This window comes from Lates calcarifer, linkage group LG15 (assembly GCF_001640805.2).
Source record: "Lates calcarifer isolate ASB-BC8 linkage group LG15, TLL_Latcal_v3, whole genome shotgun sequence".
Lineage (NCBI taxonomy): Eukaryota > Metazoa > Chordata > Actinopteri > Centropomidae > Lates > Lates calcarifer.
The window spans coordinates 5,677,609-5,703,207 of record NC_066847.1 but is presented as its reverse complement, the minus strand read 5'-3'; the positions used below and the strand labels follow the sequence as shown (position 1 = coordinate 5,703,207).

Genomic DNA, 25,599 nt, shown 5'->3' with positions numbered 1-25,599 from the left:
TACCCTGTTTTTCCTACTTTGCAAACCAAATCCATGCCCTCACTACAGAGGGTCAACATGCTGCAGTCTAATAGGCTGTCCTGCACTGATCAGACTGCTCCAAATGAGGATATTATCTTAGCTGCACTTTATCAGGTTTAAAATATTAGTTCTGCCAAGTTACAATAAAAACATTTCCTTCCTTACCTCTTGAGCTGTTTTATCTGCCCATAAACAGTTTCAGGCTTGTGGTGGAAAAAAATTCAATAGGAACGTGTATTTTCAGCAGAAACAGTGTCCCTGTTACTCTGGATAATCCACAGACCTCACTATCAACAGTAATTCCAACGAGTGAAAGCTGTTGATAGCATGCTCTCTGCTTTATCTAAGTAAGTAAAAGGATAGTATTTCTGGAAAGATATTACTGGGTGGGTGGCAGATACATCAGTTTTATTTACATCAGGGCAAATAAAAGCAATTTTATTTTCATAGCTAGTTACCACTAGAAATAAGATTTTTTTTTTTTTTTTTTTTTAATGCGCATTGAAAAAATACTTTAATTATTCTCACTGATTCCACAAGGACAGTTGACTAACATATTCCTATTTATGGCAGTTGCATGGAAAAGCAAAGTAGCTGCGAGGGATTGAGATACCTCCATGCACCTGGGAAATGCCCACTACAGCTGCAGTCTGAGTTCACAACAGAGCAGCACCCCTGCAGCAGTAGGGGGTTCAACGCTTTGCACATGGGCACATCTGCTCAAGTTGTGGAGGAACCGGGGGGGGGGGCTCATTCATTTCACCCACTGAGGTTTTCCCTGCCAGCATGTTTAAAATCACTGACTCTTTGTGCTGCTATAGTTACTAACAATTCATCAACTACTCTGTTTCCTGTAGTACTACTTAAAGAATTCCTCTGACATGCAGTACAGTATACGTGTTCATTGATCAATGTGGTATGTTACTACATAAACACACGAACACACACACACCCAATCTGGCAAACATATGTGGGCACGTGTGGGTGGGGTTTCCCGATGACTCACTGCTCAAACACTGAGGAGAGGAAAAAAAGGGGGTTCTCCCAAATTCCCTATAGATTATCTAAACTGTTCCCTTCTCCAATAATAGCCCACCTTTCCACTTTCCACCTCCTCTACATTTAGTTTAGCCATTCACAAAGCTTCTTTATGTGGAGAACACTGCAGGGAAAAGGTGACTAAGAAGAAGGGTGTTGAATAATGGAGTTTTAGTAAACAAACACAGGGGCCCAGAAACAGATCTGGTACAAGGAAAACATGCCAGAGTAAAATATAATACTGTGTTAATGGGCCATTAGAATAAAACACACGATAATTTCCTTATCATTTAATCTAGCAATAAGTTTTTTTTTTACTATTATTAATATTTAGTTTTTATTTAATTGTTTAGTCTATGTAAGAAAATTTGTCATGCCACGTGTCTTCAAATTTCTTATCCAACCAATTCTCCAGTATCCAGGCTTGTGTCGCCTTATTTGGGGATAGCATCTGTTTGAATCTTCACTCAACTTTGGCAAACAATGCATAATTTCAAAGCAAATTGTCTCCATCAGTAAAGATATTTTAAGACCTCAGTGTTGGTGTGACAACAGATGTGCAAAAAAAAAAAAATCACAAAAGGAAAAAAAAAAATCTTTTTTGGTACATTTTTTCAGGAATATAATACAAAGAGATATAAAAAGACAACTTAGCTGGAATGAGAGAATGTTTGGTGTTATTTCTTGATAAATAATGAATTTTATGTCAGAATTGTTACTTAATTTACAGCTTATTGACTAATCAGCTAGTTAAACGAATCATTTTAGCATTGATTTGTATAAATATAATGCAACTAGCTAAAAAGATGCATTTGGTCAATTAAACCTGTTGTACTGACTGCAGACAAGATAACTCTATAGATGTGTAGTAGATAAGAGTTGACCCACACACTCCTAGATAAACAGAGATGTGTGAGGATTATCAAAACAGAATCTCATGCAAGAACTATAAAACAATGATGCAAAAGCATTTCATGCCTGCTTGTTGTCAACCCTGCTTTTCCAAATGTGTTGGGTAGCTCTTTAAAAAATGTGCAGTAAAAGAAACATTGCAGACTGGCACATGATAGTTTCCTGTATCTCTTCTGGGATGGAGAACACAATAACGGGGATTGTGTGTGTGTGTATGCGTGTGATAAATCACCAGAAACCAACAACAGCGCAGCCTTTGCCAGAGGCCACCCGTACACATCCACATGTGGCAGATGGGAACAGGGTTCTTACTGTTTCCAGTCTTAAACCAGAGCAAATGTCGGACTGTGGCTGATAGGTTTCAGAGAGCTGACTTCTGACAAGACAACCACAGAGGGAGGGGGAGCCGGAGAAGACGGGCAATGTTCTCTCATGTCAAACTCATGGTTTTGTTTAAGCTGTCACCAAAACAAACTTTGTAAACTGAAAAGAATTATATGTACTCCCTTTGTCCCATTCATGCCTGCAAAAATTTGCATTTGTGAATGCAGTTCTTCAAACAGAGTGTCAGTCAGAAGGTAGAGAAAAAGAATGATGCCCCACCCACTGATAGTCCCAGTTAGAAAGTGAGTGTTGTGTGCAACAGTGTGTGTGTCTACAGACACCACAAGGCATATGAAACAGCCCTTGTTCCTCCCTGCATGATTAGTTGATGATTCATCAAAGAGTGAGTCAGACGCCGGTTGCCTGGTCTTTGTGTTTGCTTATGAGCTACTTTTCACTGGTGCTAAATCAGATTATCTGCGATGATAGAGAGCAGCACATGGGCACAAGGGTGACCACCTTGCCCTTTCATTTTCCATTTTTACAGTGTCGTTAAATAAGCAAGAACACACAAGAACGCAGGAGCAAAGATAAGGAATCTTAGTGATAAATCAAAGAAAGAACTGTTCATGTTAATGGTTCCTATGAACTTCCTGTTCATCAACTTAAAAAAATCTTGATCAGACCTGACAAATGTAAATTTCCAAATGAAAGACAATTTGTATCATCAATCATCACTCTATCCTCTGAATACAATCTTGCTGAGCCAGCAGGCACTAAAAAAATGTTGCACCTTTTTGATAACAGGTTCAACTGCACTGCCTTAACCTTTTGCTTTAAGTACACAGGAATATGTTTATGAGGCTGTGATGGGTTCTGGTTGGCATTCTTAAACTTGTGCTAGCCTATGAGAAAAAAAAAGGATTTGATGCTTGGAGTATAACCAAGCTGTGGTTGTGGGACGTGCCTCATGATTGGGTGCTTGCACGCTAAGCCAAAACGGACTGGCATCGGATACAGACATACAGGAAACACAGAGGAGCTCGCTGGTGAGTGTTCGGCAGATCCAACAGAGACAGAAATCTGTCCTAACCACACCACACTTCCAGAGGAAAAAGTATTTTTTTACATCAGGACTATTCACACAGTGTAAGGTGAGCTGTAAAAAACTGAAAATGATGCTGCATTGACTTTCCCAACCCTTCCTGTGATTGTCTAAATTCTGGCACTCTGTGTATTCTGCTGTGGCAACCCCCACCCATTTGGCAACGAGTTAAAAAAACAAAAACAAAAAAAACATGAAAACTATTTCCTAAATTCCTGCTGAGACAGAAGAGCATGTGCATGCACAGAAAAAGAAACCACAATTTAAGTTGTGCATATCAAACACTTTTCTGCAACAGTGGCAGAATTTAAAGAAAATACAGGTAATGAAGGCCAAAGTCCAACAGAAGACTAAAGTACTGTAACCAACAAAGAATCATGTCAAGATGTAAAAACTTGGCGTCTAATCACATTTCCTCAGTCCTAATAAACAAAGGCAATAGCTAATGCAAAACATCTGAGATATCTCAGATTGACTGAAAGTTGAAAGAGTTCCCTCACAAACTCAGTGCCCTGTTTAGATTATATAGTAGAACTGTTCCAAACATCCTATTCAACTCATATTTATTTCACAGTAAATGAGCTTTTGTAACTCTGGAAACGGAACAATTCTTACATAACTGACCAGATGGGACGGCAATGTTTGAGGTTACAGTGCACCCACCTTGCCCACTTCCCAGTGGAGAAGGTCTTTGGGCAGAGAGAGCGAGTGAGCAGGCATGGGAAAGACAGGGAGAGGGGGAGAGAGGGAGATAGGGAGAGAGAGAGAGAGAGAGAGGAAGAGAGAGAGAGAGAGGAAGAGAGACAGAGAGAGGAAGAGAGAGAGAGAGAGGGGAAGAGAGACTCTGTGGAGTCCCACCATCTTAAAGTGATTTACCCAGTCCATGTGCAAGTGACTCATCAAGAGGTTTGGCTGGCTCTGAAGGCTCTATGGAAACTCTAATTCTATAAACTCCACAACACACACACACACACACACACACACACACACACTCTATGTCCTCCTGCCAAAACCTCTGCTCGGTACCAAGTTCTGGTCCGCTGAAGTTCAAGACCAACTCTCTCATTACTTGCACACCAATAAAGCCAACAGAGACGGCTCCGTACAGCAGCCATCCAGCACATTTACAGGCCTGCCACATCTGTTTTCCATCGCAAAGTATTCTGTTAGAGGCAGAGAGAACAAATAGTGACCAGACCAGCCAGCCATACTCTCAGCAGGCCTTAACACACCTACTGGCATTATCTATAGGAATATCTGTTCGAAGATAGAAGCATTTACATAAGAACTACAGTGTAACTCTAGTGCTGCTGTGAAGACAGTCAAAGTCCTTTGAATAGACTGTGTGTTCTTATTCTACAATACCTCGAGGTAAGGAATCAGAAGAAAAAGAGGATCAGAAAATAAATCTGTAAAATAAAATAATCTGTTTTAGAACCAAGACGACCAATCACCAGAAAATTAGACCACGATTAATCATTAAAGTAAAAATACCAGACAGGCTCTGGCTCCAGCTTCTCAGCTCTGCATTTTTCTGCTTTATATCAATGTAAATTAAATTTGTTTGTATATTGGACTGTTGGTCAGACAAAACAAGTAATCTGAAGACAGACCATCTTGGACTCTAGTACACTGAGATGGGTATTTTTCACAGTTTTCTAACATTTTAATGGCAAAACAATTAAAACAACTGGAAGATTAGTCAACAAAGAGCTGCAGTTACATGTAAATATGATAAAATAGTGTAGACTGTTTCACTGGTAAGTCGCAGTGACTGTTGCTATGCAATATCACAAATGAGTTAAGAGAAAAATGTGAAGGGAAGGAAAAAATAACCCTCCAAATTATTAATGTATCCCTTTAAGATAATTCAAAAATAAATTATTTATCATTCACATATGCAAAGCACTAGATAAGATTTTTTATTTTTATTCAGTGTGGAGGGTGTCTTCAGCATTGTGACACTTAGAAAGAGCTATGTGATCTAATTTACATCACTACTGGATGACACCCAAAATCACGGGCTCTTCTCTGAGCTCTTATCTGCCCTCGCATGACTCAATGTGACAGACAATTGTCTGCTGTCACATAATACAAGCTGAGATCATCGTAGGGGAACACAGGGTTTCCCCCCGAGGCAGCTAGAAGAACAGAGGAGGATGTGATCAAACGGCATGAGAAAAGCTGTGCACTAGCACGATGGAATCTGCTGCTGGTGGTGGATGGTGGTCCGCTGCCCATTTCTGGCCTAAGGGAGCAGGACTCATGACGCTGAGCAGGAATTTAATCCATGAAATGTCAATGTTATGCAAAACAAATGGAGTTTGTTTTGCCAAATTCAAATTTTGTTCCACATTTAAACCCCAGGAGGTGCTAATGACATTGAGAGCAGTGTATCTGACAAAAAAATAGACATTTTTCACGGCCGCCATTTAGACGTTATAACAGGAAAGGCCCAGGTGCAATTAATAACATTAATGGTGGCAGATCCAGGCTGCTGGTCTTGTGCGTGGTAGCCAATACCATGACTTACTGGCACATTTACATGGAGTGAAGCTATTGTTAATTTAATTAGTTCTACCTGTGCATGCCCTGATATGGCCAGTCAAAATGTCTGCTGTGGAAAAAGGTCTGTTGGTGCAATGACTATTGAGGTTGATGGATAAATGAAGCCAGGAGATTTTTTTCTAGTGGCTGCTAACACTGTATTATGGTGATGCAGTCAATTATGAATGAAGTGGTCAGACTTTGAACTTGAATAAGTGTGTGCTGAAGCTGATTTGTGCACTCCAGAGATACATGTCAAATTGGATATTTTTGACTATGAAAGAATGATATACCAGGATCACAGACACCTCATAAGTCTGCATAATCAGTCTGTTGGGAAGGAGATGCTAGGTCCTATAATGCATGATTACTTACAGACGTACATTTTTACTTGAAGCTACTCAGACATACTCAGATTTTATCTGCTGTTCTTACAAATGTTTTTCTACTTATTTCTTGTAGAACTCAAACAATAAATCAATTGACAGAAAATTAATCTGCAACTATTCTGAATCATTTCCTGTGTCATTTTTCCAGGAAAAATACCAAATATTCTCTGGTTCTAGCGTCTAAAATATGAAGATCTGCTGCTTGTTTTTGTCCATTAACTAGTAATCCACAGTAATAATTGGTGGCTACCAATAAACAGAGCATTTCAAGTACATGCATTTTTTTTAATTATGTAATTGGGTGTATACTTTGGTTGTTTCCTGGAGTTTCCTTAATATAAATATTTTTTAATATTTCATCATTCAGTACCTTGTTATACGTGTCACACTGGTTTCTTATTTGTTATGATGACAGTCCCTTTGCAGAGTCAGTCTGATATGAAGTCAGAGGTACTTTCCCAGTCACTTACTTTTTAAAAAAAGAAAAAGAAAAAAAAAGACTATATAATGATGTACTGTTGCCACTGGACAGACTGAAAGAAAGCTTCACTTTTAAGAAACAGAAAAGGCATTTCAAAGGCTAAACTGTATCATCAGAAGTGGAGTACAGTCCTGCTGCTGTCCATTTTAGGAAAAGACTTTGAAGACAAACATTTTATCTCAACAAACTTGACACGAGCAGCTTGAATGAGTCCTCCTGTTATCAATAACACGGCCCAGTAATAACACGGATGTATGATGTGTTACCATGGAGATGTGTTTAAAATTTCCCCTCAGGTTAAATATAGTAACTTCAGTCAAGAAATTCAAGCTGTGACTAATAGTAGACCACTTCTTATGACGTTTACCACGCCATCACGCTCTCCCCCTTTTACTTCCTTTTTTCCCCCTCACAGGATACAGGTTGGCTACATATTAAAAAGAGTCTGTTTATCACATTGTTTACGTTGCCTAGTGTGTGGCGTATTTGTTTTCTTAGACCATAAATGTCAGTCCCTATTGTGTAGCTCTGAAAGGACAATAAAATATGGGAATATTTGCAAGAGACAAATGAAGTCTCCAGATCGTAAAAAGGAAAGATCAGAATACATTTTTACACCTAAATGGGAAATTATGAGCAAATTTAATTTATGGGAAAAACACTTAACACTTAATGAAAGAGAGCTGAAGGTGATCATAAGCAATAAAAACACATGGGTCACATTAAATACAAGCCATACATAATGAAAGCAAATGGTCCCAATCAAGGAAATGGCACTGTGTTATATGATAAGTGCATTTCCTGCTGTGTTCTTTGATAGCTGTGAATCCCACAAGTTGGCCTCAACATTACATATCAGTCCAAGAACACATCATAGGAGTGTGTACAGTGTAGCACTGGATCTTTTAATTATATTGAGTTTCAGTCTGCAGCTGCACCAGGACATGTACTGCCATGTTTTGTCTGCTGCATTCATTTTTGAAAACATTATTCAGACAGACAGACTGATTAAAAAAAAAAAAAAAGTCTGAGAGCTTCATCAACCTGGTGCCACACCCTTAACCACACCGTGCCGACAGGTGGGGCCAACTGAGCTGAGGTAAATCCCTGCTTTCAATTATTCAAAGTAGATTTGATCCGGAAAAGGGCTTGGCTGTTGACTTTCAAACTACTCCATTTGATACCCATTCCTATGAAACGAACTTTGACCAAAAGGAGGAGTTTAATATTTAACAATATCCATTTCGAAAACAGGTGTTATCTTTTGATTTTAGACAGTGTGTATGTAGACACAAGCATGCCACAGACAATAGTATATCAACATACGTGTGTATTTTACAAAAATAAGATTGATAAAGTAAAGCATGCGTAGCTTGAAATTCTACACCACAAAGCTACTCATCTGCCCAGGTGGAGCAGAACAGGCGGATCTAAAGAATGAGTCTTGCCAGTGACACTGATGAGCCAGTTCCCCCACATAGGCTAATGTTTCCTAGCCAGCGGCACAGCAGGAGGTTAGACTGGGCATGAGACACCAGACAGAAGCATTGTTGTCAGTATTAAAAGGAAAGGTAGCTAAACAAGGCCTTGATAAACCTGCAAACATGATTCTGTGGCTCCTGTAGTAGCTCAGAGGCTCATATTTAGTCCTTCTCACCTGTTTTTCTTTTGCAACATGCATATCTGGGTGTAAGCTTTATGTTTAGATTCATTTTTATGATACCACACCATCCACACCTACTTTTTCCAATTTTTTTTCTACACTGCTAAATTATTTACAAGTCAAATAGTGCTACAGGGAGAATTGTTGGCATTCTGGCCCAACAGCTTGAAGGTTTGCCTCAGGAGGGAGAGCATGTGTTCCCTGTAGCAGTTATGCATACAAAGACGTGTCTGTGAGGAGAAGCAGTGTCATGCCTTTGGGCTAAACAGGTGTGTCCAGTTAACTGAACTGAACTGATGGCTCCACCTGTTGCTGTGTGTTCTGTCAAACTTCGGGGGAACAACCAAGGACATCAACAAAAAGTCAACATATTGTGAGACGTAGCACTCTGGTGTTTGTTGCGCCACCGTCTGTTGCTGTCGCCATCTCAAGCTCAGACTCAGCAGCGGATCAAAAGAAGCCCGTGAGTGTATATTAATAAACCTGACTTCCCGTTACAGTGAGCCCGTACTCAGCCCATTCCAGAGGCCATGAAAAACCTCTGAGTCACCAGCCCGTCAGCCAAGCCAAGACTCCATGACAACCAAACAACCAAACACGCCAGCTAAAGTATAACAGATAAAGCCAGCCCAGGCTGGATTGAATGATTCTTTTCCACCACAAGTGCGTCAAAAGATCTGCTTCCTTTGGAAAACAATATAGCCACAGGAGCCGTTGCTACTGCTCTAGACATGCAGCTAGAGAATTAGAAGTAGTAACATAGGGGACACCGTGGAAATGAACACAAGATTTGAAAATACTGTTCTCTCAACACTCGCAGGGTACACACTGCCTTTAATCCAGAGCACGCAACAAAGTCAACATCCTCACCCACCTGCTGCATGTACAAATTTACAAACCATTGATTGATGGGCTCAGGATATTTTCACCACAGACACCACAATGAAGGTCAACAGGAAAATAAACTGCTCCAGAATACAAATGAGTCACATTAAATGCACATTTCCTGCAGAATTTTCTCATCTTTATTTACCTTTCTACATGCAGCAGTTGTGAGCCCCTCCCACTGAGTTTTGTGTACATTCACATGCAACACAATAGCACTAATTGGGAGAAAGAACTTCACACCATGTGTGCTGTCAGTGTACATACACACACACACACACACACACACACACACACTGCTGTTTCAACAAAGAAAATATGCCATGTTGAAATCCTTTGGAGAAAAAAAAAGTGTTGAAAATTTCCCTATTTCTATACTCTGTTGCACCTCTTCTCTTAACAGGAAATCCAAGGCAAAAATAAGCACTATTTGTAATTAAGATTACAAATAGTTTATATTTAGTCGTTACATTTTCTCAGACCTCTCTAACCCGAGGTGCACTTTGCCAAGATGTTGACACATTCCTCAGAAGCCAGCACTGGCTGAGGCCTGATCTGCAGACATTCAGCTATGGAGCTTAAATTACAGCTCAGGATTACACACTCAACAATATACTATCAGAAATACTAAAATGAAACACAACTAACTGCTATTGACTTATAATTCATGATAACTTAAAGTCAATCATTTATTAACTACCACACCTCACACACACCTTCTGTGCCAAGTTTATTCAAAGGTCTAGGTGACTTTTATGACTGTGCAACTTTTTCCTAGTGGAATATTAACTTTAAATTTTTACCAGTGACAAATATGATTCCTACAGGATTTTGCAAAGCATCTAACCTCACGTAAGATTTCTGTAGTGCTATAAAGTGATGTAGTTTTCTTCTCTTTTTTTCTAATTAAAATTAAAAATTTGTTACATATTCCACCAAAAGGCTACAGATGTGAATTCTAAGCTTCTTTCTATAGTGTCAGTATTGTGCAAAGTTATCACACAGAGCTTTAAGCCGCAGAGTTACACACTAATTAAAGACATTGAGACATTAGAGCAGTCAGGCTATGATTAAAAGGTGGAGTCCATTTGGCTTGAGGTGTGTCATTTCCACCATCCCTGAAGGCTTGAAGTGACATAACTGCACTTGCTAAAGGACGAGTCATGCGAACTTAACCACCAGGAATGTTACATACAGTACTAATATAGTATGGTTCCACACTGCATTCCTACTAGACAATTAGGGTGTTGTGCCACCTCAGTCATACTGACTAACAACAGGTGTAAACTGGAGGCATAGCAGCACAAAAGGTAAAATTACAGCATTCAGATCCACGTGTTCAGTTGTTTTGACTGCTGCACCGCCTTAACCACTGCTATGGGATGTTTTGAAAACACATTAACATTAAAAAAAGAAAGTATCACACTCAAAGCTGAAATGCTGATGGCTCTGGAACATTATGAATAATGCTAATTTTAAAAAGGAACACCAATGCAACAACAAACCTGCACTGGTTGATGTGCTACAGTGAGTATAGGGGCATGATGCTGTATTGTTACTATAAACACTGTCACATAATGTAAATCATCTTATCTTTGTGTCCTAACTCTGTTCCCCTAAAGGACAATTAATACTACTATTACTATGTCACACAATAAACATTACTGGCCTAAAATCTGAAAAGCATACAATTCCCATGCATCAGAGCTGCAGACATTCCCAAGTTACTGTGGGATCACTTGCCAAAAATGTGGGGAATCCTCCAACAAAGGAACCACACAACAGTAAATAAATGTTATGTCATCAATACTGCAGTACTATGTGAAAGATTTATGATGTCTCCAAGTGGTTCTGCTGACTGTGAAGTACAACTGCATGAAGGCCTCTTTTATTCTAGTGCATTTCACAGTGCATTTAGCAGAAAAGAGAAAAATCCACCAATACTAACTGCACGCTGTAGGCAACCCTATAATACAATATTTTCTATAAATACAATAATATATACTGTATGTGCAGCTGCATCCATTTTGTGACATCACTGTTGTACCAAAGCCCCTCCCAGTCAAGCTCCACCCACATAAACTCCTCCTACCTGGCTTTGAGCTCCTTGTGCTCCTCCCTGATCTTGCCCAGCTCCAGCTGCAGACGAGCTCGCTCCTTGGCCACCTGGTCCAGGGTCTTGCGGGCGTCAGCCAGCTCTGTCTCGTAGGCTGCCTTCATGCCCGACAGGTCGCGGCTGACCACGGACTCAGACTCGGTGATGCGCAGCCGCAGCCCGGCATTCTCCGCCTCCAGTGAGCGTACCTTTTCAATGTACACAGCCAGGCGGTCATTGAGGTTGGACAGGTCCTCCTTCTCTTGCAGCCTGGTGATGCGGGCCGGCGAGATGGTGGCCTTGACACCATGGCTGGTGCGTTTCTGGGCTGGGGTTTCCATGGCAATAATGGCTCAGCAAGAGGTGCAGAAGGGTTGAGTCACTGGCTGTGGGGGAGGAGGGCGAGGGAAGAAGAGTTAAACTATAAACGATACTATCTACAGTGAAACTACACTATGTTTCAAGGGCTACTTTCCTTAGAAACGCAGTGCACCAAACCACAGGCTGAATCACATGTTAAACTTTAATGGAGTTTATACTGAAGAAATGTCTTACATAACCCTGATACTTGTCTGGGCAGCCCGCCTTCAGTGCTGAGACTGCTCACAGTTCTGCATAATATATTCCAGGATCCTTTTTCCAGTCAGTGCGCACATCTATAAAATTTATTTTAATACATATCCTTTCTTGTATTAGCGACATGTGGAGTCAAAAGTAATTTGCAGAGGCAGAGCTCATTTACAGGAATGTGATTCTTGTGTTTTTTTGGCTCTTGTTTTTTTAGGATTTCAGATTTTTTTGGACACAAAACCACCACTATTTTATAAAAGAAGGCGTAACCATTTCCTTGCCCTTTTCCTGCTTTTAGTGCTCCTGATAACATCCCTTATTCACACGAGTATTGTCACTGCAAAGTGTGCACACTGTCACCACATAACGCCTTGCTGTTTTCTCCTCTGGCTCCATTTAACTGCTGTAGGAGTAGTTAAGCCACTTTATGCCGCTCACTCCTGAGCAAACATGTTTCCTACAAACACCAACCCCCCCCTTCAACTCACTAACAAGGAATTAAATACATTTATAATTACTCTCAAAATATGCAGCTATGGCCAAGGACAGAAAAATAAATTAAAAAAACATAAAAACATTTCCCTCCTCCTCAGCTCTTCAGAGTTTTTGGTAAAATGGCGGCAAACCACAAAAGAAGCTTCTGGTCCTAGCAATAGCCATGTAGGAGCCTCATTCATTCATCCTTTACTACTCCTATATCATGTGAGGTAATTGGAGCTCAGGTAGGCCCTAGGGTGTTTTTGACTGCACTTAACTGTCAGTTATTCAGCTTATTTTGAAGGTTTTGTTTGTTGTGCTAGTTATAGCAAGTTGTTGTAATGAAATATAGTTTGGTTTCAAAATAAACATATGTTCATTATTATGAATCCCGCACACATCTGCACATATCATACCAGGTCCCTCAAGGCAGGTTTGGTTCATAGGATTGCCTTTACAAGCCACAATACCAAAGTGTTGACTCATAATATAAACACATACAGCAGGATGTCCTGATAAGGACAGACATTTACTTTGTGGCTGTTTAGATATGTGCTAACAGTGAAATGAATAGAAGAGCGCTACATTAAAGGCTTCTATCACGGGACCTACAATCAAGAATTTTAATTTTCTAATATTCAATTCTAAGGTGTTTTTATATTTGTAACTATAAGCTTTAGATGAAAATAAGGAGAAAAGAAAATTATAATTTTAAAGATTTTAGTTGAATATGCCTCCAACATGGTAAAAGTAAGTAAATTTCAAGCTATAAATCCAATGAAAAAAGGATTTTTTCTCCATTAGGGAGCTCTAAACTACAATTACGGAAGGATTCAACGATATTAATAAATGTATGAGCACTGTTATTATCAATTGCAACAGGGCTGGCTGAACAGGTGTGACTTAAGGGCTATTTTATTTCTCAGCAGCTGCTCCACTCACAACCTAACAGCCCTTTCCCAGATAATGGCGGGAAAGCCTTCTCCAGTTTGGTTCAGGAGTGGGTGGATGCACCAAACTTTGCCATCCATCTCCTCACCGCCCATTACCAAAAGTGCAGACAAGGACATGCACGCCCATGTGGGTGGGATAGCGCACACATGCGTGCACACGCCCACAGGAGCAAATCCATATATTCACAAGTACTCTCTGGACTAACTTTGAATAAATGAAGCATCCATTTAAGCTCCCAAAATGTACCAAGCATTAACAGGTGCTGTCTGATGTTCCACTCTTCAATAAAAGCAGGAATTCAAAAAAACTTTTAAGTTACAAACTTAGTCCACTCCACTCCTTGTGAAAATGAAAATAGCTTTGAGCTGACTGAACAAGTTAAACAAGCACAACACAACACTGCTTGTCAGTGTGACCAATAAAAAGTCTTAGAGGGAGACAAAAATCTGTGGAAACTCTCTGAACCTTACCTCGGCAGTGTGAGAACCTCTCGACTGCAGCCTGCTGAAGGGACTAACTGTGAGTGCACAGGACCTTTCTGGAAGTTTGTCTGCTGGTGTGAGTGTGTGTAAGCTGCTGTGAGTTTGTGTGCCGTACCCCAGAGGAGTGTAGAGAAGAGGATCCGCTGAATAATGCAGTCTTGGTCTCTGCTGGTGGGTGTGTGTGCCTTTGGCTCGTGCCCTGAACTGCTTTCCTAGCTGTCGCTCACTGCATGTACCTAATGCTGAAGAGTGAGAGAGAGGGGGCGGGAGCACAAAAAAGGAGAGGGTGGGGCAATGAGGAGGAGTCACGAAAGACAGACTGTATGTGTGCACACAGAGCAGCTGCTGAGCTTTATCTCTCCCTGCACTGGCCATATCTTTTCCTTTCTCATTTCACTCAGACAGTGCCATCGCAGACAGACTGACCTCAGTGACTGGTGCAAGTGGTCTGTCAATAAAATGTGGTGACACTGATGATACTGAACAGCTCCCAGGTGGACGAAAGTGTGTGAATGTGCGGATCTCACCCTGCTCTTCCCTGCTGCTATGAAGAATCCATTCTTAGACCACTTTTCTGATTGAAAGCGGCTGTGACAGCTGACTCAAATACAAAGCAAATACATAGAAAAGGAATTTCTGTTTCAATTTCATAGCACAAAAAAAAAAAAATCCTCACTGCTGTAGGAGGGAACAGAGATGACCTCTCACTCATACACTCATACACTTATACACACAACATAGTAAGGTAATCAAACAAGTCCAAAGTACATACAAATCACTCATCTCCTCGTAGCAGGGCTCTACTGTTATCCATGGCAGAAAAACAACCTGTAAGCAAGCTCGTCCCCTGAATCCAAGGAGAAAGTCCACAAACATTTCATATTATATTCCCAGTGAATGATAGCATAATTCCCACAAGGCATCTTGAAAGTCCAAAGGTCTGACACTCAAATCCAAGTTGATTCTGGTCTTATATTTATTTCCTCGGGGTGGAGTTAATGGAATCACAGGTCCAATCAAGTTCTGATGCAGGAGAAAAAGACGTTTTCTGTGTGTGTGTATGTATCTCCTCACCATGGAAATGAAGTTAGACCATTCATGTGTGTGTGTGTCTGTGTATGCGCATGTGGTTAAACAAGGGGGCAAGACAGCATCTCTGTTTTTGGGCATGGGGCAGGCTCAGTGGCTAAGGGAGTATCCTGGCTCCAGTGTGGCCTTACAGTGGAAAGGAGCTGTCAGTCTCTAAAGCGGCTTTTCTGAGTCACACATCCCTTTACAAACAGCTCTTTTTTTCTCCAGCGACCTCCTCCCACTCGCTACCTTTTCTCTTTCTTTTTCTCTATCTCTCCATTTCAAGCTTTTCAGCGCCTGCGTTTCTATGGAAGTCACACTAAGACAAGAATGACAACAAGAATGCCTGGCCGGCTGCCCAGACATCACTGTTCAACAGACTTTTCTACATATCTTCTTTCTTTTTCTTGTGCTGTCTGTACACACAAAATAATGAAATCTCATTACAGATAATATAATGCTGAAACAAGGATGCTCTGATATGATGCAAGCTAGAGCCTAAAGCAGAAAAGAAAAATCAATAATGAACTCACTGTTTCCAAACTCTCCACTTATTAGCATTTGGAGACAGACCTAATGCCTTCATTACTTTTCAGTTTGAAATTTTATGAGCTTCTTCTATGAGTATGGGACTGCTACAAAATCTACAAAAGGCGAGTTCAAACTGTAACACTGAAATTATTTTGTTGTCTGTAAATTGTACATTATAAAATTTTCTTTTTTCCAATGGTTTTAAATTGAGAAAAGCAGAAAAGATCTACATTTACGAATGTGGTATCTGGAAATGTTTAGCGTTTTTGCTTGAAAGGTGAGTCAAATGATTATCAAAATAGTTGACAATTAATTTTCTGCTGCACAACTGATAGATTAAGTAAAACACATGAGAGAATTTTTCTTTTAAGTAGACACAGAAAGACATACTTGTTGTAGATTTTCAGATATTGGAAAATCATTGTTCAACTATTAATAAACTACAACCAAAGCATTCAGGTCTTTACACATAGTCTGAGTCCCAGACTCACTCATCAAGTCTAAAGACAGGAACAGGCAACTCACCAGACAAGACAAGTACTGAACAAGGGGTTAGCAGTCACTTTTCTTCCCGTCATTGCCTCATTCCCTTCACTCCCCGTCTTTCTCTTTCTCTCTTTCTGCCCTCACGGCATTCCATGCGGGCAGCAAAAAACACAAGGCGTGCCTGTTGTGCAATCTAAAGGTTTTATTTCTCCATCATGAGCTACTGACTCGCTGCTCTCCTGGGACAAAAGAGTGATGACAAACAAGACTTTGAAGATGAGAACATTTGGTGTGAGAGGGAACTCTTGAGAATGTTTTAGAGCCAAGTAGGCCACTATAAATGGTGTCTACTGCATCGGGGCACCCGTTCCCATTTCAAAACCTCACGAGTTGCACTGCATACAAAAACTCCTGTTTTTAATCCCTTATCTTCTTTTCTTCATTTCCTGCGCAGACAGTCTCTCATGTCTTGATTATTTTCCAGATAAAATGGTGAAACAATGACTAGCTTGTATAATTTAACAATTACCAGGAGCATTAATCTTTTGTTTGACAAACTACCACAGTCAGTTACTCAGAGACATGTTAACTGACCTTGGGTGTATATCTGCACTTGCTTTGTACCTCAGCAACAGCTTTAATTCAAAAACAGTCTCTCACCATGTTACCTCTGCTGTTTAAGAGACCATTGTTCACATATCTGCATTAATCATTAATAAAAGACTGTTGCCATATCTCTATCTAATGCACAAGAGCATGTTATGCCTCAGAGATAGTTAAGGATAGAAACTACACTAAACTTCTGTTTTGTTTTATTTTGTTCTTTACTTTCTCAATGTGAAGCTAAATATTAGTTTGATATTCACTCCATTTCTATACACAGTACATGCATTGTAAAGTACTGCAATGACAAACTGTTGTTGCTTTGTGAGCCTTTGTTTTGCTTACCATGCTAATTATTCTCAAAATGATCATGAGGGCCTCCAGTCTTATGCAAATTAATCTTTATAATTTTACTGGTAATGAGGAATAAATATTGTTGGGATGTTATCTCTGTTATCTCGGTTCTTTCCTGGGTGGGTCTAAACAGATAAACCATGACTGAGGAAGGATCAGAAGCTTGTTTCATTATTTCAATCAACAACATAAGGAAGTCATTCTCCCTGGGGGAAACAAAGGAAACTGTAGATGGGACAGAATACCCACATCTATGCCAAATAATCCTTAACTACCGCTCTCTCTCCCTGGATATTGCAATGGTGAATAATCTCACCTCTGGAACCACATGTGCTTACACCAGCACCTTTTTGTCAGTGTCGGTATCAGTTCTGTCAGTAAAAAAAGTGTGGTTGAGACTCAGTATCTTACTGTGCTTAAGTACAATTCTGAAGTACTTAAAATCTAGGCTTTACACTACTACTTCATTACAGTATTTCTGAAACTGCTGATCTTTCGGGGGCTTTACTCAGAATGGTGCAAATAATGGCCTACAACAGCAGAGGACCACGTCAGGCTCCACTCCCATCAGCCGACAATAGAAATGTGAGGCTGCAGGTTCAGTAAAACTGGACAGTTGAAAACTGGCAAAATGCTGCCTGGTCTGATGAATCTGAATTTCTGCTGAGGCACGCAGATGTTAGGGTCAGAATTTGGCTTCAACAGCATGAATCCATGCACCAAACCTGCCTTGTGTCAGCTGTTTTCTTGGCACACTTTGGGCCCCTTAATACCAATCAATCTTCATTTGAATGCCACAGCCTATCTGAGCTGCTGCTGACTATGTGCATCCCTTTATGGCCACAATTTGCCATCTTCTAATGGCTGCTTCCAGCGATGTAATGCACCATGTCACAAAGAAAAAGTTGTCTCAAACTGTTTTCATGAACATGACAGTGGCCTCCCCAGTAACCAGAACTAATAAGACACCTCCTGAATAGGAGATAGTGAGAATGAATGTGCAGCTGACAAATCTGCAGAGATTATGTCATGTAATCCCGTCAACATGGACCAGCGTCTCGAGATAACTTCTGTTGTGAATTGGCGCTATATAAATAAAATTTGACTTGACTTGACTTGACCAAAATCTCCAAATATTTTTCTGCTATCTACAGTCACTTGCCAGTTTATTACGCACAAGTACATATATCTACTTGCATGTGATTTATAATGTTCAGTTTTTTTTTTTTGTTGAAACTGTTTTAAAGAGGTTTTGATTACATTTTATGGTGATTTTGGCAACTATATATACAGCATTACTGTATACTGAGGAAGTGTTTCTAATATTTTGACCACTCCATTTATATCAATCAGGGTAGACACCACTCACAATACAGCAGCATCACAAACTACAGCTTCCGAAATGTCCATAAAGTTGAATCAACACCTCTCTAAAACTGAACACCATCATCCTCACAAAAGAAGGATTTATTACAGGACTGTTGTATTAGACTGCATTAGTTTTAACTAGGTGTACCTAATAAACTGGCACCTGAGAGTACACAGCAGTATGTGAAAAGGTGGGAGCCACTGCCCTGAGAGTTATTACATTTTACACTTTGGAAACTGACTACAGTCAAATGGATGGACAAAATCTCAAGGGCCTCAATTTAAACTCTTCATTTAGGGTAGGACTGAAGTGTGAGTGGTGTCTGGGTGTATATCACGGTAGTCCCTTTCAGTTTGCCTCATGAATGATGCAGCAGCTCTCACTCTCTGACGCTCCCTGCTGTCTGTTTGGCTGCACAGAGTCTCAACCGTCAAGTCATTCACAAGTAGGCTACAGGAAAGATACGAAGCGCCATCCACTGGCTGACACGCTGAATAAAAACAAGTGGGTAATGTCTCTCAGTATGGGTCACAGAGTTCACGGACTGGTTCAACACATTGCCTGCCTGCCTCCTTTGTAAAAATAACGACCCAAAATAAAACAGCTTGAAACTGCGACCTGTTTTTCTACTGAGCATCTTACCTTCTCTCTTTAGACAGAATGAAGCTTTTTTGCGGTCGTTTAAAACATGTCTCCCCCTCTCCACCGTCACTGTTGACCTTCCCAGATGTCGACAGCTGAGTCAACCATGATAATATCCACCGGGGCGGTTTATCTTACAACAAATCGGTGAGGGCGAACTCCACCGAGCCGGAGCCAGCAGCCAGCAACAGCCACCTGCAAATCAACACACTTGATTAGGCTGCCAGTCTCTGCTAATTACAATGCAGCCTAGAGGCGCCACCTGGCGACCGTAATTAACGCCTCTGTCCGCGTCGTGTCGTGATTATTTTTAGCTCGTGAGACTTTTTGTCAAAGGCCGGTGAAATTTAGTAGACACAGATACAGTGTGCATTGGAGTGTGCGTAATCCGAAGTCCATAGAAGTCTTAATAAATTCAGCACAGATCCTAACAGTGGTGGAATCTGACTAAGCACAGTTACTTTGAGGTACTTCTACTTTTGTTGAGTATTTCCAGTCTTTTATCTTAAGTTCACCACCTACAGTTAAGGGGACAGATTACTTTTCATTCCACTACATTTATCTGGCAGCTATTACTAATTTTCCACATCAGCTTACAAAATATGATGTTTTCTAATAGAGTTGTTTATTCCACCCAATAGTAATAAAGTAGTTAAATTTAGCTCCACCTTGACCACCACCTACAATTCAATGCTTACACAGCATCAGTAATCATAATCTAAAATGATACAGAATAATATTCACTGAGGCCATTTTTCTGTAACTTTTACTTTTTACACTAGCTAAATTTTTGCTAATGTTACATACTTTTTACTTTTAAGTAAAAGAAAGTAAGTACTTAAACTCCATTCAATTCCCTTAATTTCACCTAATCCACTTAGTATCAGTATTGCTTCCCAGGAAGTCCCAAACACTCTATACAGTTCATCAGGTTTAATGGTGTCAAGATTTCAGTTTCTGTTTCAAATATACTCTGTTACAAGTTAAAGTCATCAATTTAAAAATGTACTTAAGCAAAAGTGCTAAATATTAACAGCAAAATGTACTTAAAGTATCAATGTGTATGTCAGTAACTTTTTGCTAATGTTTCTGACATACTTTTACATTAAGTTATATTTTAAATGCAGGATTCTATGTGTTTTTACACTGTGGTGTCTCAACTTCTACTTAAGTAAAGGATCTTATTACTTCCTCCACCACTGAATCCTAATTGAATTTTTTTGTCTTCTTTGCCTGAGGAAAATGTTGTTATTTCACACAACAATTAAGATACCTGTTATCTCAACTGTTTTCAATACACAGAAGTTTGAAATAAAATGAAATAACTGTGGTATTAATTTCATTTGGGACCCCCTGGAGAACCCTCAGGGGCCCCTGTGACTCCATGGACCCCACTTTGGCAGTGATTGATATACTGACCTGAGCAGGGTTTGACATGAATTGATAATTTAATTAAACAGGCAGCCGGGGAGCGTCATACAACTATTCCTCAAGGCAACTATACCAGCACAACTGCCGCTATCAAGCTGTACAGATGGCCCAGTTGAATAGCACAGTCAGTTTAATTCCCTGTGATCCCAAACTCATTCTAAATACAAACAAAAACACAAATTAAAAACAACTGAAGTGTGCTGCTGGAGATATTTTACAGAGCTCTTCGTGGGTACGCTTATCATTATATAACAGCTGAGCATGAATTTTACATGACCTATGTTACTGAGCTGTAAATGGTTTGTTTACATTCATAATGTTCATAAATGATGGAACAGGACTGTAGGTCATCATGATCTCTGAGAAAACAAGGCCTGAGAATGTACCCACGCTTCCCTAGTCTGGTACTAATACTGTACCTCCAGGCCAGTATCAGTTTGTCATCTGTAACTCTGAAATGATTGCATAATCAAAATAACAAAGATGTACATATTTTGATGATTTGACACAAAACTCTACCCTTGAAGGTGTCCCATTCGGAGGACCAAACAAAAAGTACTTCAAAGTCCACATTTTAGCTCTCAGGGCACATTTGTCTACAAAAAAAGATCCACACAGTAAATGTGGTAATATTTCAGTCCAAAAGACCAATCCACAGAAATTAATAAAAGTAGCTATTCTATAGTGTACTCCATTACAAGTTCAAGTCCAGCATTCAAAACTGCACTTTAAATAAAAGTACAAAAGTACTCATTATGCAGAATGGCCCCTCTCAGTGTTTCATTATAATATTATTGGGTCATATTATTAATATATGAACAGCAGTACTTGTAATGTTGTTGTTGGTCAGGGTGATTTTAACTGCTTCACACCACTGTTGAATATATCTATATATCCATATCTGTAATGATTCATTATACTTTAGAGAGTGGTCACATGTTTTGTATGTTAAAACTGACCTATTAAATAAATGTAGTGGAGTAAAAGTACAATATTTCCCTGGTGGAGTAAAAATATTAAGTAGAATAAAATGGAAATACAAGTATGGAAGTACAAGTACCTCAAAACTGTACTTATACACAGTACTTGAGTGAATGTACTTTTGACTACACAGTGCACTTTCAGAGTGTTGTGTTAATGTTATGTATATATTCTATTTTGGTTAGTGTTATTATCACCAATGCATTAGCATGTAGCAGCATTTAAATGTTGGAGCTGGCCAACCTGAAGCTAAATTAATTTACTTATTTAATTCAATTCAATTCAGTTTATTTTCCAAGGCTGATCCACATTACTGCTTTCCAGCGAGTCCTGAGTACATTTATATTAAAAACAAAAGATAAAAAAAAACAAGACAATTGAAAAACATCAAAAGGTCGGAACAGTCTGTTCATCAAGTGCACCAGTGTCTGGACTTCATTTGAAAGCCTCTGCTCTACTAGTTTTTCCCATGTAGACCTGTCCAGCTTATTACAGATAGCTGCACCATGATACTGCAGGCTGCTCTTGAGCACAGCATTCCTTGCTAGTTTAGTAACTTTATTGTCCATAATGTGGAAAATTGTACTTGGCTCCACGACACATTGAAAACAACATAAGAGCGACTATTTGACTACTTCACAAGACCTGATAGTTTGTGATAGTTTAATCAATAACATGCATCACTTTTTATACATTGATCATGTTTTCTTTTTAACTGTTAAATTCTAATATACAAAAAACCTATTAAATATCTGCTTTCAGGTAAATGTAGTAGAGTAAAAAGTACAATATTTTCCTCATAATGTAGTATCACAAGTACTACTGTTCTATGTGCATTTTAATATTGTAGCTAGTAAAGGTGGAGAGTACTTTATCTGCTGTGTCGTTCATCTATGAAAATACACAATTCTTAAGCTGATCATATGATCAATATCTTACTCTAATAGGTAACCAGTAACTATGGGTGTCAGATAAATGTAGTGGACTAAAAGTATTTAAAAGCATAAACTAGAAATACTCAAGTAAAGAACAGATACATCTGATATGTGCTGCAGTGCAATACTGAATAAATGTATTTAGTTACTTTCCACCAGTGGTATCAAGTGGCATAAAAATGTAAATGTCTGAAATTGTACTTAAGTACACTACTTGCATTAATGTAATCCTGAAAATTACAGTAATGGTTTTAAAAATGTATCTAATTTGCATTTTATTCTTGATATAAAACATTTTAAAGTGCATTAGAGCATCATTTTATGCAATTAGGTCTGAAAGGTTTAATTTTTAACACAACATAAGACTTTAGTGTCAAAATGTCTTAATCCAAATGTGACTAATCAGTAATTTTATAATGTGCTACTGATCCTGTGACAGATTTAAAAAATACATTTTTTCAATGTGCACAGTAAAAGCAATATCTGAATCAACATTGCCTGCAATACATTCAATAAAATGAGAAATGGATGCCAAGAATAAAGTGAAGACTGAGCAGGACTCTTCAAAGCTCTCTGTGACGCGTGTGAGATCACCACCATACGGGAAGCAAGTGGTGAGGTGAGCCTTACTCATCACTAGGCGTGTCACTAGCTGTACAGCATCAATGTGATTAGAGAGACAGACCAGGGGGGAGGGGAGGGTTGGAAATAGGGAAAGTGAGTGAGAGAGATGACCTAATACCCGTAAAAAGCAATGAAGTCATACTACCTGACTCATATTCCCAGCTGACACCAGCTCTCCCAATCACAACATCCCCGCGCATGTGTGTGTGTGTATGTTTGTTGTCAGAGGGTGAGGTGAGAGTGTGTATGTGTGAGAGTGTGTGGGTCAACAGAGCTTCATATGCATGTGTGTGTTTCACAGCAGGCGGGGAAAGATTGTGTTTGCCTTGAGTGTTTGCAGGGTTAACAATATCAGAAAGATGAAAAAAGTAGGCCTGAAACAATCGACAATGATTTTGATGATCAATTTCTCAATTATCAGGCTAATTCATAATCTATTCTCTAGATCCAGCTTCTCCAGTGTGAGGATTTGCAGTTTTTGTCTGTTTTATGTAATAAAACACAATGTCTCTGGCATGTTTTTGGCATTTTCACTATTTGTCCTCATTTTATAGAATAAAAAATTTGTTGATTAATAAAAATAACCAATAATGAAAATAATCAGTTGTCAGTTGTGGTACAGCCATAGCCATAGCCATAGCTGGGGATATGACAGCAGCTGTCTCACAGCAGCTGTCTCACTCACAGAGACAAACAATACTTCTATAAAGAGTGTACCTGTGGGTCACACAGCTCACTGATCAAATCCCCAGGTATTGTAAACAGTGAGGAAGCACATCCACTAGACCTGACTCCAATGTAGAATGAAATGTAGATTTGAATTGAATTACATTCAAATTAAACTGATACCATGTGATTTTAGCTTTGTTTGAAATCACCAGCAATAACGCATCCCTTTACGGGCACTAGTTATTCAAAGAAAGGGCAATTTTGAACACACACATCAAGTATCACATTTGAGTGATCAAAGTGGAGCTTAGTGTAGTAATTTTTGCTGACTTACCCTAAAGATGAAAATGCCTCGTAATCTGGATCGCTGCATGATGGCTGAACCTGCAGGAAAACCTAAACAAACTGTTGATAATACATGAGGTTAAAGAAACACTTTAAATATGAAGAGGTTTTTTTTTATAGTGCTACACCACAACTGCCTGTCCAACCCCCCTTACTCTCTGTTTTCTTAAACTATTGTTTTTATGTTTTGTTTTTTGTTTTATCATCATTACTTACTGTCTGCTGCTGCTTTGGCCTGTTCTCCCTCAAATAGAAACATCTCAACAATGATAAAAACTTACACCAAATAAAAACAAACATAAGCAAACAACTAAACAAATAAAAGTAAAATAAACAAAATGCAGGCGGGAAAACCCTGCATATAAAGTGGCCTCTGCATGTGCAGTTTCATTTGTTCAGCTGATCAACTCCAGGGCTCTCGTCAGCTTATGAGCACAAGATGTGGTATCATTTGCATGAGGTCTTACATCATCCCTGAGAGCCCGTTCACTATGGCATCAGCACGTGGTGCTTAGCCAACACGTCCCTTTGTGTCGCAGAAGCCTCATTCAAGTGACAGCGGGGCACCAGAAAAGTCTTGAAAAGGACATCTGGCCATGGAAGTCAAAGGGATGTCCTTTAGGGATTCTCAGACGTGTCTTTACAGCCTATTAAGCCTGTCCTCTTTGAAAGACAGATACTGTCCATACAGGTGAAAGCAATATTTGCATGGACGCTTGGACAAAGAGGGTGGTGTGTGTGTCTCTGTGGCACATAAACCACAGCATCTCCCTAAAGATGCCAGTCAGCCTTTCATCAGAGAGAAAAAAAGAGAAACAGCACCACAGTGACGAACAGATGGTCAAGATCATTGAGTTTTTTATGTGCAAGTAACATGACCTCAGCACTCTGCTTCACAAGTATCCTGTAGCCAACACGCACACATGCACGCAGAAACACAAGTGTACAGATGACAATTGTAGCCCACAGCTACAGGCAGTGGAGTCTGAATGAAAACCAGGCCCGCTCTGGTCTATTCAGAGAAGGTTTAGTTCAGGGTCGCAAAGGTTATGTGGCACAGCAGCACCACCAATCAAGGCCTTCAACAGGCTACAGCAAACTCACACATCCAGCCAGAGAGGGGTGTGTGTTAAGGGGGGAAACACTATCCCAGATCCATGCTTTTTATTGATTGGGACTCTGGACTCCCGGTGGACCCCTTTTAATGGAGCCAGACGGCCTCTTGGACACACTGGCATACCCGATGCAACTACGGAGAGACTGGCCCTTGTGTGGGTCTCATCCTCGTCCAAACCATGCCCTACCCTTTACTCTGGCCTCTTCACTGGGTGGGGTTGGGATTGGGGGCAGACCCCCCCTACCCACCTCCTCCTCCTGGGCCCACCCTCTAGTCCTTCATGCATCACGCCATCCCGCTCTCCTCCTGCTGCTGTTTTTTATCCATGTTATTGGGTGGAGAGGGGGATGTTTTAATCCTGGCCTCATACCAGGAGTCTCCCTGTGAGTTCTCATCTGCAACACACCCTTGGGGAACGAACCCTTTCCTGATTGGCACCCAGAGAGCGCGTCTAGACTATGATTATGCATGCAAATACACCTGCTCTATCTTTCTGGT

At 39.9% G+C, this 25,599-nt stretch overlaps 1 protein-coding gene across 3 annotated transcripts in view; it reads right to left on the bottom strand.

Annotated features, from left to right (window-relative positions):
- LOC108899430 (lamin-A) overlaps nt 1-16,182 on the bottom strand; it is a 30,951-nt gene extending 14,769 nt beyond the window's left edge. The window contains exons 1-3 of one of the 3 annotated variants that reach the window (XM_018699862.2): nt 16,071-16,182; nt 13,932-14,185; nt 11,458-11,846 (exon numbers count right to left, since the gene is read on the bottom strand). In XM_018699862.2, coding sequence (XP_018555378.1) covers nt 11,458-11,801 — 344 coding nt within the window. In that variant the 5' untranslated portion in view covers nt 11,802-11,846; nt 13,932-14,185; nt 16,071-16,182. The remainder of the gene's footprint in view (nt 1-11,457; nt 11,847-13,931; nt 14,186-16,070) is intronic. The other 2 variants (XM_018699858.2, XM_018699860.2) reach the window with 2 other exon arrangements.
- Between the last annotated feature and the right edge of the window lie 9,417 nt (nt 16,183-25,599).